Source organism: Sinocyclocheilus anshuiensis, unplaced genomic scaffold (genome assembly GCF_001515605.1).
Source record: "Sinocyclocheilus anshuiensis isolate Anshui unplaced genomic scaffold, SAMN03320099.WGS_v1.1 scaffold147, whole genome shotgun sequence".
Classification (NCBI taxonomy): domain Eukaryota; kingdom Metazoa; phylum Chordata; class Actinopteri; order Cypriniformes; family Cyprinidae; genus Sinocyclocheilus; species Sinocyclocheilus anshuiensis.
The window spans coordinates 897,913-911,747 of NW_015549585.1; the positions used below are offsets into that span (position 1 = coordinate 897,913).

At 35.9% G+C, this 13,835-nt stretch overlaps 2 protein-coding genes across 8 annotated transcripts in view; both read left to right on the forward strand.

Moving 5' to 3' along the window:
• Positions 1-2,673, forward strand: part of LOC107657974 (sarcolemmal membrane-associated protein-like) — a 67,007-nt gene extending 64,334 nt beyond the window's left edge. For 4 of the 6 annotated variants that reach the window (XM_016446323.1, XM_016446325.1, XM_016446328.1 and 1 more), the window contains one exon: positions 899-2,673. In XM_016446323.1, coding sequence (XP_016301809.1) covers positions 899-991 — 93 coding nt within the window. In that variant the 3' untranslated portion in view covers positions 992-2,673. The remainder of the gene's footprint in view (positions 1-898) is intronic. The other 2 variants (XM_016446324.1, XM_016446327.1) reach the window with 1 other exon arrangement.
• Positions 2,674-7,051: 4,378 nt separating this feature from the next.
• Positions 7,052-13,835, forward strand: part of LOC107657976 (filamin-B-like) — a 100,631-nt gene continuing 93,847 nt past the window's right edge. For both annotated transcript variants that reach the window (XM_016446332.1, XM_016446331.1), the window contains exon 1: positions 7,052-7,513. In XM_016446332.1, the coding sequence (XP_016301818.1) occupies positions 7,222-7,513 (292 nt within the window). In that variant the 5' untranslated portion in view covers positions 7,052-7,221. The remainder of the gene's footprint in view (positions 7,514-13,835) is intronic.

Sequence of the window (13,835 nt, forward strand, 5' to 3'; positions counted from 1 at the left end):
ATAGATATTCATATTTTTAATGCGGATTTCTGTATTTTCCAACTTGAAGTGTGACCAATGTAAATTGCATAAATCAGAGGAACAAAATTGCTGTTTCCAAGTTTTATGCCAAAATAAAAAAATAAAAAAAAAGCTCTAGTTTGTTTCAAAGCAAAAAATGCAGACAGCCAAGATAATTTTTATTTTAATATTAATAATATAAATATTGTATTTTTATTATAATTTATTAAAATAAATTATTATTTTGTAAAGTATTTAATTATCATAAAATACTTTTTTATTTTACAGTACAATATTGCTCTTTCAATAGTAATGTATTTATTTATTTTATTTTTTATATTTGAAAAGAAAAATATTTTATAATAATAATTGTCATATATTAAAGATACATCATTATTATTATTATTATTATTAGATTTTTAGAGATTGACAGCCCTTGGTCGCTGTACACTTTTATACAGGAAAAAAGCAGCGTGAAGATTCTGCTAAAATACTCCTTTTGTGTCCCACAGAAGAAAAAGTAAAAAGTCATACAGGTTTGAAGCAACATGAGAGAGTAAATAATGTCCAACTTGTCATTTTTGAGTGAACTGTTCCTTTAAACGCAGATTTTCTTTCTTTGAGTTTGAAGAAAGATGGTTGTGTTTGCTTTTATAACTCCTGTGGGGTAACTGGCTCTCCCAGTTTTAGTTAAATATTTGCTTTACCTGTCTTCTCTCTCTTTCTCTCCGTTTTTTTTGTGGTATTTCTCTTGCAACTCTTTGTCTCTTACTATCACCCAGGTCTCTCTCTGTCTTTAGCTCCAGTCTCCAGTGCTTCTGTCCTGGTTGCTCTGGTGCATCTTAAATAACCTTTATTAATTCCACTGCTGTTGTTTTTGTCATCCTCCTCGTTTCAGAGCGGTTGGGTGCCCTGGATGCCGGTGGTTGCTGCTGTGGTTGCCGTGACAGCAGTGGTGCTTTATCCCAACTTGTCCAAGAGCTCCTCCTGAGAACCAATCAGAACACTCGTCTCTACCACCCAGCACGGCCCTCTGTCCAATCCCAGTGTCAGCTTTAGTCCGGTCACACATTCTAAACCTGAACGTAATACCTCTTGTTTTGACAATACAGCCCCAATGTCTGTAAAATGCAAATGTATATAGTATAGAAAGAGAGGGAATAAAGTTGTAACGCATATTATAGAATAAATAATCTATCAGCATTTTTGTCACTCAGATGGGAATTTGGATTATTAAAATGGCCTAAACTAGGTCTACCGTATCGTTTTCTTGAATGGGTACCACGTTTTCTGTTAGCAAGTTTTGGTTTCTTGGACTCTTCTTGTGGTTTGCCGTGTCAAATGTGGTAATCCAGTTAGATGTACAGCCAAATGAGAATCTGAACTGTAGGGCACAGAGGGGCGAAGTGCCTACTTTAAATATTACTAGGACTAGTTCACATTGAAGTGCCACTCATGCAGCGTATCATCAATTCGAATGGAAAAAAAAAGTCTGAATTTCACGTCGTCTGTGCTGTTATTGTGTGTTCAACCCGACATGCTTCTAGCACAGTGATGTTGTTGTTCTCTATGGCTGTTTCTCTTGTACCTTGTATTATAAGCAAATGTTCATGTCAGAGACACTACAAGTATCTAGGTGGTTTTGAAATTCGACGTTCTTGACAGTGTCAGTGTCAAACGAATGGAGCGTTGACCTAAAAAAAACAAAAGCGTAGCTTTTTACCAACACACTGTCTTGCTGTTTGGACTAAGATGGAGTTTCTGTCGTTTCAGTACTAAAACTCCTACAGTACCTCCTGAAAAAGGCTCTGGGATTTTGCTGCCTTACCTGTAACATAAGTTACTTCTTACAGAATGAAATTGGATGCAAAGGCTTTAAAATGAATGGGGTAAATGGGTGAAAGTGTCACAAATCCGCTCTCATAAAGCACAGAAATGGGTGAGAGTGAATTTTATTTCGAGGGTGAACGGGAATGGGTTGTTTAAATTTGGATGTGCAAGTTGTTTTGCAGCTGCAGGAAGATGAATTAACCAATGTGTTTGGTGTGTGGTTCACATTTGTCTGCTGTGCTGTAAATAAACAGTCGTGGAGCAAAAAGCCCAACTCATCTGGTTCAACGTGTCGAGGACTTTGTTTTTGCATCTTTTTTTTTTGTTTTACTGGAAAGACATACTGCAACAAAAATCCATTGAACACTTCAACATGGATTTGGCCATGAATGCAAAAAAGCAAAGCTTGTAGCACGGAAAGGATAGCTTTAAACAGATCTCTTGCATCGAAAGCAGCGTGATGGAATTTTTTATTTCTAAAATCCGTTTGGAACATCGTCCTTCACGTCAGAAGAATGCTCACAGGCCGTTTGTAAATATGTATGTATGAATGTTTGTGTGTAAATATGTTATAGTCACAAAATAAACATTGGATATAAATGATATCGGTCACATCTAATTTGCTGCTGAAGCCAGTTTTTAGGATATGATGCATTGACCTTGTCTCTTCCTTTTAATTGAGATACCAGTTCTCCGTTCAAGTTTGTTTTAATTTAGTTTTATAGATGCATTTGTAGCTTTAACACATGCAGTTTTCAGGTTTTTGATTCCATGTTCAGAATGCATGTTTGCTGACCAATTGCAAATGAAAGTTTTGGAACTCGTTAACAGCAACAAACCTTAGAACTAAGGTGATGTAAATTGAAACAGGTCGTAGCTGAACCTATCAAGGCTGGTTTTTGTAAGCATCAAGTTTGTATTTTTGTTTCTTCATTCGCTGTCAGTTGATAGTGGTGGAATAAAGTTTCTCAAGTCTTTTTAAGTTTAAATTCAAAGCTAAACCTGGGCCTTTGGGAAAAGATCCCTTTAAACTGGTCACCAACTACCAACCAAGTCAGTAGAGTACAGTTACTATATGCACTGCCTGTATATAGTTTTATTCGTAAATAGTTTTTGAGTTTTGTTTTTTTTAACTGAGAGCTCAGAATTACACTTTTGTTTCGAACATCAAAGATAGTTAATTGTCAGAATTCTATTTTGTAAAGAGAATGATATAACAAGAGTTTCTGGAATACAGATAAAGGGTATTTGCACTAACAAGTGTGATGTGCATGACTTCAATAAAACAACTTCACTTTCCTTGACTAGTTTGATTCATTTTGTGCAACACCTATATCATGTTTTTTAATATAAGCATATAAAATGTAAGTTTTCTGTATGGATTTATAATTTTTGTCTTCAAGCAAACATATTCACCAACAATGCATGTGCGCGGCTTCTGGTGTCATTAGCTTCTACACTGTAAAAAGTAATGAGTTGAACTTACTTGGAAAACCTGTGGAAACTGATTGCCTCAAATTTCTCAAGCAAATTAGTTTATAATTTTTGAGTTAATAAAACTCGCTGTAACTTTGTATAGGTAACTTGTGTATATGTATAGGTTACCAGAAAACTTGAGTGTTGCTAACTCAATTTGACAACCAATCACCTGTACACGTTCACATTGCGCATACGCAGGGACTCCCAACACATTGAAGAAATTAAAATAGGAGTAGCAGAACACATTAATGTTTTTGTCATATGCTGCAATTACCAAAATCCAGTAAATATATTAAGTTATTAATATAAATATGATGATTTGAAACGCTCTACTGGATTATGAGGCAGCAACAGCTTGTGGGCAAGCCAAAAAGCTGAAATCTTACTGTTATTTGACAGCTTGAAGAAAAAAAGATTCAGAACCCTATCTGTAAAAAAAAAACTAAAAAAAACCTTAACCATTTCAAATTGTATTCACTCTAAAACTGTATTCATTGTTCTTTGCACCAGACAATGGAAACAGACCTTTAATCCAACAAACTAGATGCTCTTAAGTACTGTTTACTAAAGTTGTTTAGTTTAACTATTGCATCCACCTGAAAGTTCACATAACACAGTGTAATTAAGTCAATTCAACAAATTTGTAAAAATCAGTTATGTTTACTCGCTTTTCTTAAGTAGATTCAATTATTACCTTTTACAGTGTAGTTATTACAAAAACAGTCCGTTATGCTGCCTGATATTGCAAACTGCAAAACAAGGTGGATAGACCCCTCATTTCTTGAAACGGTTTCAAACACAAACTTTTGGCATAGTGTGTTTTCACCTTAAAATGTTGTTTGTAGCAATGAACACAAGATGGCAACCCTTACAATCATTTTTTTTTTCTTTTTTTTTTTTTTAAAGCTTATGTTTTTGTTTTTTTTTTTTAAAGCTTATGTTTCTGTTTTTGTAGATATGCATTATGAAGCGTCTTTGGCATTTACAAGGCATATATTTGCTCTCGGGACAAGATTATAAGCGTTCCTTTCTCCTTGTTTCCAATAAGGTGTGGAATGTCTCGAATACCTTTGCTGGATTGTTCTTTTGTCTGGAAGTTGGGAGAGATCTGAAACTTGAGACTGCATGTTTCCTGCAGAACCACATTCTCAATGAAGCCTGATAGAGTGCCAGCTGGCTGCACCCACTGCCAAAGCTCATCGACTCCTGTCTGACACATTCAGGGGCCCGTGGGGGCCTCGCTTTGACATGACTGTGACATGTGGGTGTATAACCCGGCCTGACTCAGGACAGCAGCGATGATGGGAAGCTCCCCGCCCGTCTGATAAGACTCAACACACCCGTGCTGAGACTCATGCAACATTACTGTCATATCAGCACTGAAGCGCATTAAAAACACACTCTCTGTTCTTTAATAGCCTACTATTTCTGTGGCTCATACTTTTTTTGGGATTTGAACTGCTAAGCTATACAAACGGAACATGCTCGAGCAGCGTCTATAAATAAGTATAATTTAGTCTTGGTCATACTGAAACTACAGATATATATATATATATAGGCCTATAGGCTATATATAAACGGAACTTCCTCAGGCGAACCAGACACACAAGTAGCCTATATATAGTTTATTAGTTAAAAAAAAAAAATAATTTGTTGAATCAACTTAAACTCTGCTACCATGCTGCCTTAATTTTTTTATCTTAATTTTTTTTCAGTGTGATGCAGTTGTTTCAACATGCATTTTTGAGCTGAAACAACAGTTATACTAGTTCATTCAACTTTCAGCTAGTTGAGGGCCAATAAACTTACATTTTCTTGTTGTTTGGACAATTTATAAAAAAAAAATAGTTATGTATACAAAAAAAAGTTGAAATGGCAAAATTTCAGAATGATTTTTTTACAGTGTAGAGAGCCTGAAGTTCCATAGTGTAGCTTTAAAATGTTTTTTATGTAGCCTATTTGACGGTGATGCAAGGAAAATCAGCAGACAATAGTTTATATTTGTTGATAAAGGAATAACAGTTTTAATCATTTTTAGGTAGAAATGAGATTGATCTCAAAGGTTAGAGTGTGAAGAAAAATTGTTAAGACTAACATCATGTTATATTCAGTAATAGCAAGGATTTGCATAACAGTTTTGGAGATTTGCACTTGCAAAATAAATGTATTCATCTTCTGAGATGGGGGGAAAAACAAGTTAAAGATAGGGTATGCACATGCATCTGATATAAAATCATGTAATGAAATAATCAGCTATCAAACACGATATAAATGGAAAGAAATAAAACATATCAGTTTACTAAATGATGCAAAAAGAAAATTAAATGCATGCCTTTTATGACAAATTTCATGACGGTTTTATGACGGTTAGCTAACCGTGCCAGGAACATATTAAAGGCTATCTTAGTGGCACAAGATGAAAATCCTTTTAAAAATTCTTAACGATTAATTGGAAAATACATTGAAAGTATTGTTCAAAAGTTCTGTGAATCTCAGAAATAAAGCAGTACAGTAAAAAAGTACAGATTCATTGTTAAATAAGTGCCCTTCAGACAGAAAATGTGTCTCTGATTCCATTACACTGAATAAGTGCTGATCTCTAACAGCGACATCTTGATGATTCAGAAGCACCTGGAAATGTGATGCCAGCACTATCAAAGATCTCATGCAATCTGCTTTACCCACAGTACGTCATCCTGCAGATGAGTCGGGCCGTGCCTGAGGGCCCTGGTTTGGAGCAGTCTGTGGGTTTGAGTCCAGACAGACAGACAGAGGCTGTAATCTGTGCCTCAGACGCATTACTCAGCTCAGAAAGGTGAGATTTTGTTACTAAAATCCTATCGCTTCAGTCATTGCAGCCTTCCTCAACCGACTGATGCATCATCACCATCACTGAGGTTAAAAACGAACAAAGAGCCGAGGCAAATCATTACAGGACAAACATCGCATGCAGCGAACGCAACTCATATTTACTTCATAACATCTCTTTTGGTCTTTATTTAAAGGAATAGTTCACCCAAAAATGACAATTTGCTGAAAATGTAATATATTTTATATAGTATTAAAAATATAATATAATTATATAAATTAAATATTTTCTTATATATGTCCAGTTAGTAATTTTAGTGCTACAACTTAAACTTATTTAAACTTATTTCAGTTATTTGCCAAGGTAACATTTCTAATTTTCATTTAGTTCACTTTCTTATCCATATAATATTTATATTTTATTTTATCTCAGCTATATTTAAATCAACAAAAATAGTTTTACGTTAGGTTGACATAATAATTGTGGTCTCAGATGCTTTTGTCTATTTATTTCCTTGTTATTTGTTGTTATCTGTCTAGATTACAATTAGAAATGCGTTTATGCTTCAACCTTCTTTGTTATTATTTATTTGTAAAAAGATACATTACAAAAAAAAAAAAACAGTGTTAGGACAAATCAAACAGAGTAAGATAATAGTAATAGTATGCTTATGCTTCAATATCATTTAAGCAAAACATAAAAGTGTATGCAGATTTTTTATTTTTTGTATTATTTGTATTATTATGTTTTACAGAACACAAGCAGCATTGCAGAGAAGTGTACAGGAGGTAGTATGAATGTACTTATATTTACTATTTGACTTTTATTTATTTAACTTGTTTTTTTTTTACTATTATTATCCTCTTGCCATATACTTTCTTTTGAAAGAGCTACTAGGAGAGAGAAGGGTAGCACGCTGTAGAAATGCAGGTTGGGTTTGATGCTGCGCAGGTGGCGTCACCCGCGCGCCGTATATAACAGCGCAGGCGCGTCGCGAGACAGAAACAGTTCGGAATACAGGAGCGCACGAACGCGTGGACACACGAAACACATCCTGAGTTATTCACCAGACAACATACACGAGTATTGAGTATTAAATCATCATGCCGGCCACAGAGAAGGACCTGGCGGACGACGCGCCGTGGAAGAAGATCCAGCAGAACACGTTCACTCGCTGGTGTAACGAGCACCTGAAGAGCGTCAACAAACGCGTCGCGGACCTGCAGCTGGACCTGAGCGACGGACTGCGACTCATCTCTCTGCTCGAGGTGCTCAGCCAGAAGAAGATGTACAGAAAATATCACGCCAGACCCACCTTCAGACAGATGAAGCTGGAGAACGTGTCCGTGGCGCTCGAGTTTCTGGACAGAGAGAATATAAAGCTGGTGTCCATCGGTGAGTTCAATGCCTTCTACTTACTAGTCCAGACGAAAGTGTCTGTGATGAACGGTTAACCCTTGTAAGATGACTGTGGTGTCCTGGAGCTAATTCGTATTCGTGTACCATGATATTTAAGGTGAACTCCGGTAAATTGGGACACTTTTGCCATTGAAGTGACTGGGAAAGTGGCCCAATTACCTCGAATTAACCCTGTGTGGTACAGCGAGGTACTTAAATTTGAGCCAGATGAAATGTCATGATATTTCACACTTTTAGTTTCTGTAATTGTTTGCTTTTTTTTGGTTAAAATAAACACCCATTGCACACTGATGGTATCATATATATACCATAGTACTGAAATGCATTTATTTCTATTGTTTTGTAAGCGTTCGAGTGACTTTACCATGGTTCATGTAAAAAACAACAACAACAAAAACAAGTATTTTTGTTGTTATCTCTGTCTTACAAAGTTGGTATCAGATGGAGGTTCGGTGTTGCTAAAGCATTCTAAAAAAAATCATGTACCATGGTATTTATATGGCTCTAGATGGTTTTATGAGGAATGCATGGATTTTACTAGGATATATGTCAAAAAATAGTATGACTGTGGTGCCACGGCCCAAAAAACATGGTAATGTTACAGTATTTCTATATTTTTTCCCCTGTCTGTTTATTGATCAAGTACTGTGGTGTACCATGGTACTCCAAGATACTCTATAGATATGTAACATAGAAATACCCCTCAAAAATCATGGTAATACTATAGTTTTTAGTGTTTGGTACTTTTTTGATGGATGAAATATAGTGACACCTAGAGATATGCAGTATATGAAGGGTTTTCTTTGTGTGTATATATATATAAATCTAATATCAATGTCTTTATTTACTATATATATATATATATATATATATATATAAGTAAATAATAAGCAAACTTTTGTTCTATGTCCTCCCAGCCTTCTCTTACTCAACATCTTTGGTTTGCAGAGTTGCATCATAAACCAAAAGTATTTTTGCTCCTGTCAAAGAGCTGCTGACATGATTCATTCTCAGCAGATAAGAGATAACATCCACCCAATGTCTATTGATTCATACTAGATTATCCGTCTTATCTCTGATGGATTTCCTTATTTGGTCCGGCGTGAGAAAGTTGCACCATTAACTGCATTCTTGTGTTCATTAAGATTTAGAAATCCGGAGAATTTCAGGATTCCAGAGGCTTAGACATTAAGATGTGGTTTCACAATGGTTGTGTTTGGTGCCAAACACCTTTAGCTGGCCTGTGACATTCTTGAAGCCGATCCAAATGCATCGGGCTGCATTTCTTGCGGCTTTAACATGTTTTCTCAAGCTGTAACTGTTGTTTTATGTGCCAATGCTTGTGTAAATCCTGGAAATAGATTATGCACATACATTCAATCTCAGAACAGGTGCTTACTGTCACCTGTACAGTCCGGGTCACAGGACGTTTCTTCCATATTTGGCAGTCAGTTGCTCGTAGCAAAATACATGCAAACATTGTCATGGCGACGCCCAACCTGATTTCCTTGCGGTTCTTGTATGGTTACGTATGTTTGTGAGCAAATAAACTTCATTCATTCACGTTTGTGATGAAATTTGAGGTGTGAGGGCTTGAGGACACGTCAGGCTGGACTTCCTGTTGTACATGTTTCTGTGTGTCTCAGAATCAGAGCATGAGCTCTGGGTTGTTCATCATCGTTTGCATAGAGAGTTTCCCAAGCTTGATGCGTCTTTGGAGAGCTGTGACATGTCAATGCGGTGACCTAATAACCAGTCACTCATGCACTTCATCAGAGTTTTCCATTCATCTTAGGCAGTGGGAGTAACCTGTATTTAGATTTAAAGGCATGTAAGATAGAGAGGGTTGGATGGAGGACAAATTTTGTCAGTGCAAATGTGCACAAGGATTTTTTCATGCAATGTTTTTTCCCTGAAATTATTTGTTGTTGTTTTTGTGCCAGAAGCATATTTTTATTGTCTATTTTTGCTGCTGTACCTTTAAGAAGTGCCCCCTTTGCATGGATTGTATACATCAGCTGCAAATTTGTTGTCTCAAATATAATTTTTATTAAATTTTATAATTGAATATAACATTTTGTCATTTTTTTTATTGCATTAAAAAAAAAATTGTGTTAATTTATTTATTATATTATTATATTTATCCTTTTTTATTTATCCTCCTGTTTTTTGAATAATGTTTTTTTTTAATCTATTTATTCATATACAGTGTTAGAAATATATATTATTTTATATTTTTCTAATTGTGTGATCCTTTCGGAAATGTATTATTATTATTATTATTATTATTATTACTTTCTGTGCCAGAAACATATTTTTATGGCCTGTTTTTGCATATACACCAGCTGAAAATTTGTTGTTGTATCATTTATTTACTTCACTTTTATTTGCATACATGCATGCATACATACATACACAACATTAGAAATGTTTTATGTATTTAGGAAATCAACCTTCTGATTGCACAGTAGGCGTTAATGCATTTATCTGTGATGTAGTCAAGTTGAAAGTTCAGATCAACTAATTTTAGCCGTTTAGTTGTGGACTGTGTTGAGTTCTGAAATGTACTATGTTTTCATGAAGTGTTTATCTTTACCGATTAAGACAAATTCGATTTTCGTATGAGGCCTTTATTGAATACTCTTCCTTGTTGCTGTTTTTACACTCTTTAGCCCTATTCGCACGGGATTAGTATTATCTGGGGACCTTGTGTGATTTTGAAATTACCCCCCCACATCTGAAATACTAATCCCATGCGAATACGGCTTTTTACAGTAGTTGTATTACACAGGACGTGCATGGAGAAGCTCTTTATTTTGGGATTTGCACAGCACTTCCTGAATGACGGTATCTTCCTGTCCAGAAACAGTCGGTGGGGCATTCTCATTGACACTCATTTAGATCCGTGTGGAAAGGTTGAGTGTTATCGTGAGGTTCAGTGCCCAGACTTTCCAGCGTTTCAAAGGGCAGCCGTGTTCAGAGATGGGTGAGAATTCCCAGCTAAATAAACACGAGAAGGACACAGTGTCTGCTGTTTTGACCGTAAATCTCACCAGATTTACATTATATTTGCCCGTGTTTTTGCTTCTCTCTCTAATGTCAAAGACAAGAAGGGATAATTGGAAAGGTCAGTTGAAGAACTTTCTGGCCTCTTCTAGTCTTCGATTCATGTCCAGAATAAGCTGTAAAGTGGTCTGGACTTGAGCTGAGTGGCTAATGTCATAATATCATGTTTTGCATGAATTGCACAGTCCGTAGTTCATGTTTGGTCCTCCTTTGTGTTTTTTGTTTCCCTCAGGCCTCTGCGAGTGTGGTTTGACATGATCGCTCCATACCGTATCAGTTTCGTTCATTGATCATCATGTGGTCTTCATCCGCCCCCAGAATTAGCCCCAGTGGTTCTATTGATGTTCTGAAGGCGGTTCTTGCCGAGTCAGTCAGTTAACTCTGATTCTGCTCTGACATTTGTCCTGATTTTTCCACGGTCAGAGGGAAGTGACGGCTTGACGACGTGATTGAAGTCATGCAGGCGGTGATGAAAGTGTCGTTAGGGTCGTTCGCCATTAGTGTTCCATTAGAGCGGTGTGGGATGAGGACATGCTGATGAATGACATCATGCTGTGACCTCATTAGTTGGTGTGCGCTGAATGGGAGGTGATGCACATTTGCAAATTTGATGATTTTCTGCATGCAAATTCAATTCATAACCCATTTTATTTCTGTGATTCATTCCCAGTAAGACAGGTAATGTTTGTTAAAGCAAATAAAGTTCACATGAAATCAAAACTAACCCTAAGATCTAGAAAACTAGAGCAAAGATCCTTTCCAAGTTACCTTTTCCTGCTTGGCAGCTTGTAATCAACACTCACCAAAAAAAATTAAAAAAATCATTTAGATTTTATTTTTTCTCCCCTGATAAAAAGGCTACAGGTTTGCTATAGAGCTGCACACTTTGGCCAGAAACGGTGCGATTTAGATATCAATACAAATATAAAATAATATTAATAATAGTATTAGTTGTAAAGTGTGTTTGTTTATTTGTTTGTATTTATTTATTTATAGTCATATTGATATATAAATCAACATTGTTTGGGCCAAACATATAATAATAATAATAATAATAATAATAATAATAATAATAATAAAAAAAACCTTTTTCGGCATTTATTTCTTTATTTAATAAAATTATTATGAATATTATGAATGTTTTGGAGCCAAATTTATAATAAACACAATTTATGGCTTATTATTATTATTAGTCATATTGATATATAAACCATATTTGGGGCCAAATGTATAATAATAAACAATGTTTTGTTGTTGTTGTTTATTATAATTTAATTGAATTTAATTATTTAAAAAAAAATTATGGTCATATTGATAGAATTTACATTTTTGGGAACCAAATATATTATACACTATTTTTGGCTTAATATCATTTCTTTGTTTAAAAAAAAAAAAAAGAGTATTAAAGAAAAATGTAATTTTTTACAGCACAACTGTAAAATTACATTACTAATATTTATGGCTGTTTCTAAATGTTAAACCGTAGAGCTTTTAGAGATACTGAAAACACTGGAACATAAGCTGCTGGCGTGTAAAAGAACACAGTGCCGCGTTTCACTCTGAAACACACACAGCGCATTTTTAAAATTGATAAAATTGAAAGTCTTCATGATTTCAAAATTAATTAATTTCAATTTATTGTGCAGCCCTTCCCAACTGTACCAACTGTAGAGTTCAGCTTGTTGTTGGAATCGAAACTGTCGTCCTTCTGCCAAAGCTAGCAACTCGGCGATGGCTTGTTAGAGAGGCATGACCCTGGAAGATGCAGAAAACTCGCATCTTCTGCTCTCAAGCTAAATACATAGGATTCTCCAGGCTCTGCTCATGCTCATGGAATTCACTGGTGTTTAAAGTCCTTTAATCAGAACAGCAACCGCAAGCCACGGCTGGCCTCCCTCAACCCAGAGAAAAGCCCTGCATAAACAGTTTCAGTTCACTCACGATTTAGTGCTCAGTGAGGAGTTTGCTGCGTGTGTATGTGCTGGTTTGCACTCTTTGGCCAAGCATTTTATTATTTTCTATATTTTTTATGTTTTACATATCAATATGACTATAAAATAATATTAATAATATGTAATAAAGTAATAAAATAATAAAATTTGAAGTCATACAAAATTTGTTCCCAAGATAATTTAATATTATTTTAGTCATTGATATTTGGCTAAATATTTGGAAATAAGAATTTCACTGTAAAATGTGTATGTAACATATAATAATAATAATAATATTATTATTATTTTAAAATAAAAATCAATATAAGATCAATATATAAGAAAAATATGGGTAAGTATAAAATGTATTGAGTAACTGTAAAGTTAGAATACTAATATTTATTGGTGTCTTGATTTTTTTCATTTCCAAACTTTAAACAAAAGGAAAACTGCATGAAGCCCTTTAAGCTTTTCTTTTGTTGACGACAACCGGTTTATAAGTGCGGGCAGATAATGGTTAAAATTGAGTTGCGTTTCATTGTAACGTTTGCTTGCTTGTGCGTTTGTTGCCGGTAAGAGTGAAGGTCGGGGATTTTTGGAGTGCATTTGTGAAGGACTTAGTCACACATGAGCTGCCATCCAAAGCCGAAGTGGTCCGAGATTTAAAACGTCCCCTCGGAGAAATTCAGAGCAAATGAAGACGTCTGAAAGTGTTCCCAGGGCAAAGCCTGATGGAAAAGCGTATTATTAAAAACCAGTTTGGACTGTGGTCCTTCTGAGCGCCAGCTTCCCCACCAGAGAGTTGAAAGACATTCATTTGGGCTGTTTTGGAGTGGCGTTAAATGATGGTTTAATTTCAGTATCATGTTTAATCCGTTGTAGATTGCTTTGGAGCAAAACAAACCATTTCAGTCAGTTCTTGTGGGTTGGATTGTCTCCTGTCATTATGGAGACGTTTGGTTGAGTAGGCAAAAGCATCAGATGTTTCTCTGTGAATCTCCGGTTCTGGTTTTGTTTCCATCGGCTCCTCTCAGCGGCCGTCCCAGAACAGAGCGCGTCTGTGATTCCCGCCGGTCAGCGGGCGGCTGTCAGATGCCGTATCTTCACGCTATGCAAACAGTAGCAGGAACGGCGCGGGTGAGCCAAAGGTTCGCTCGTCTTAAGTTGCAGAGTTTTTCCTCATTCGTTTAAAGCGTTCCCTCTCGGCTTTATTCAGATCTCAGCGGCCTGTAGAGTAACGGCTGGTATTATGGGAGCTGTGGGATGAGTTACTGTGGAAGGGTTTTGGTTGCACTGAATCC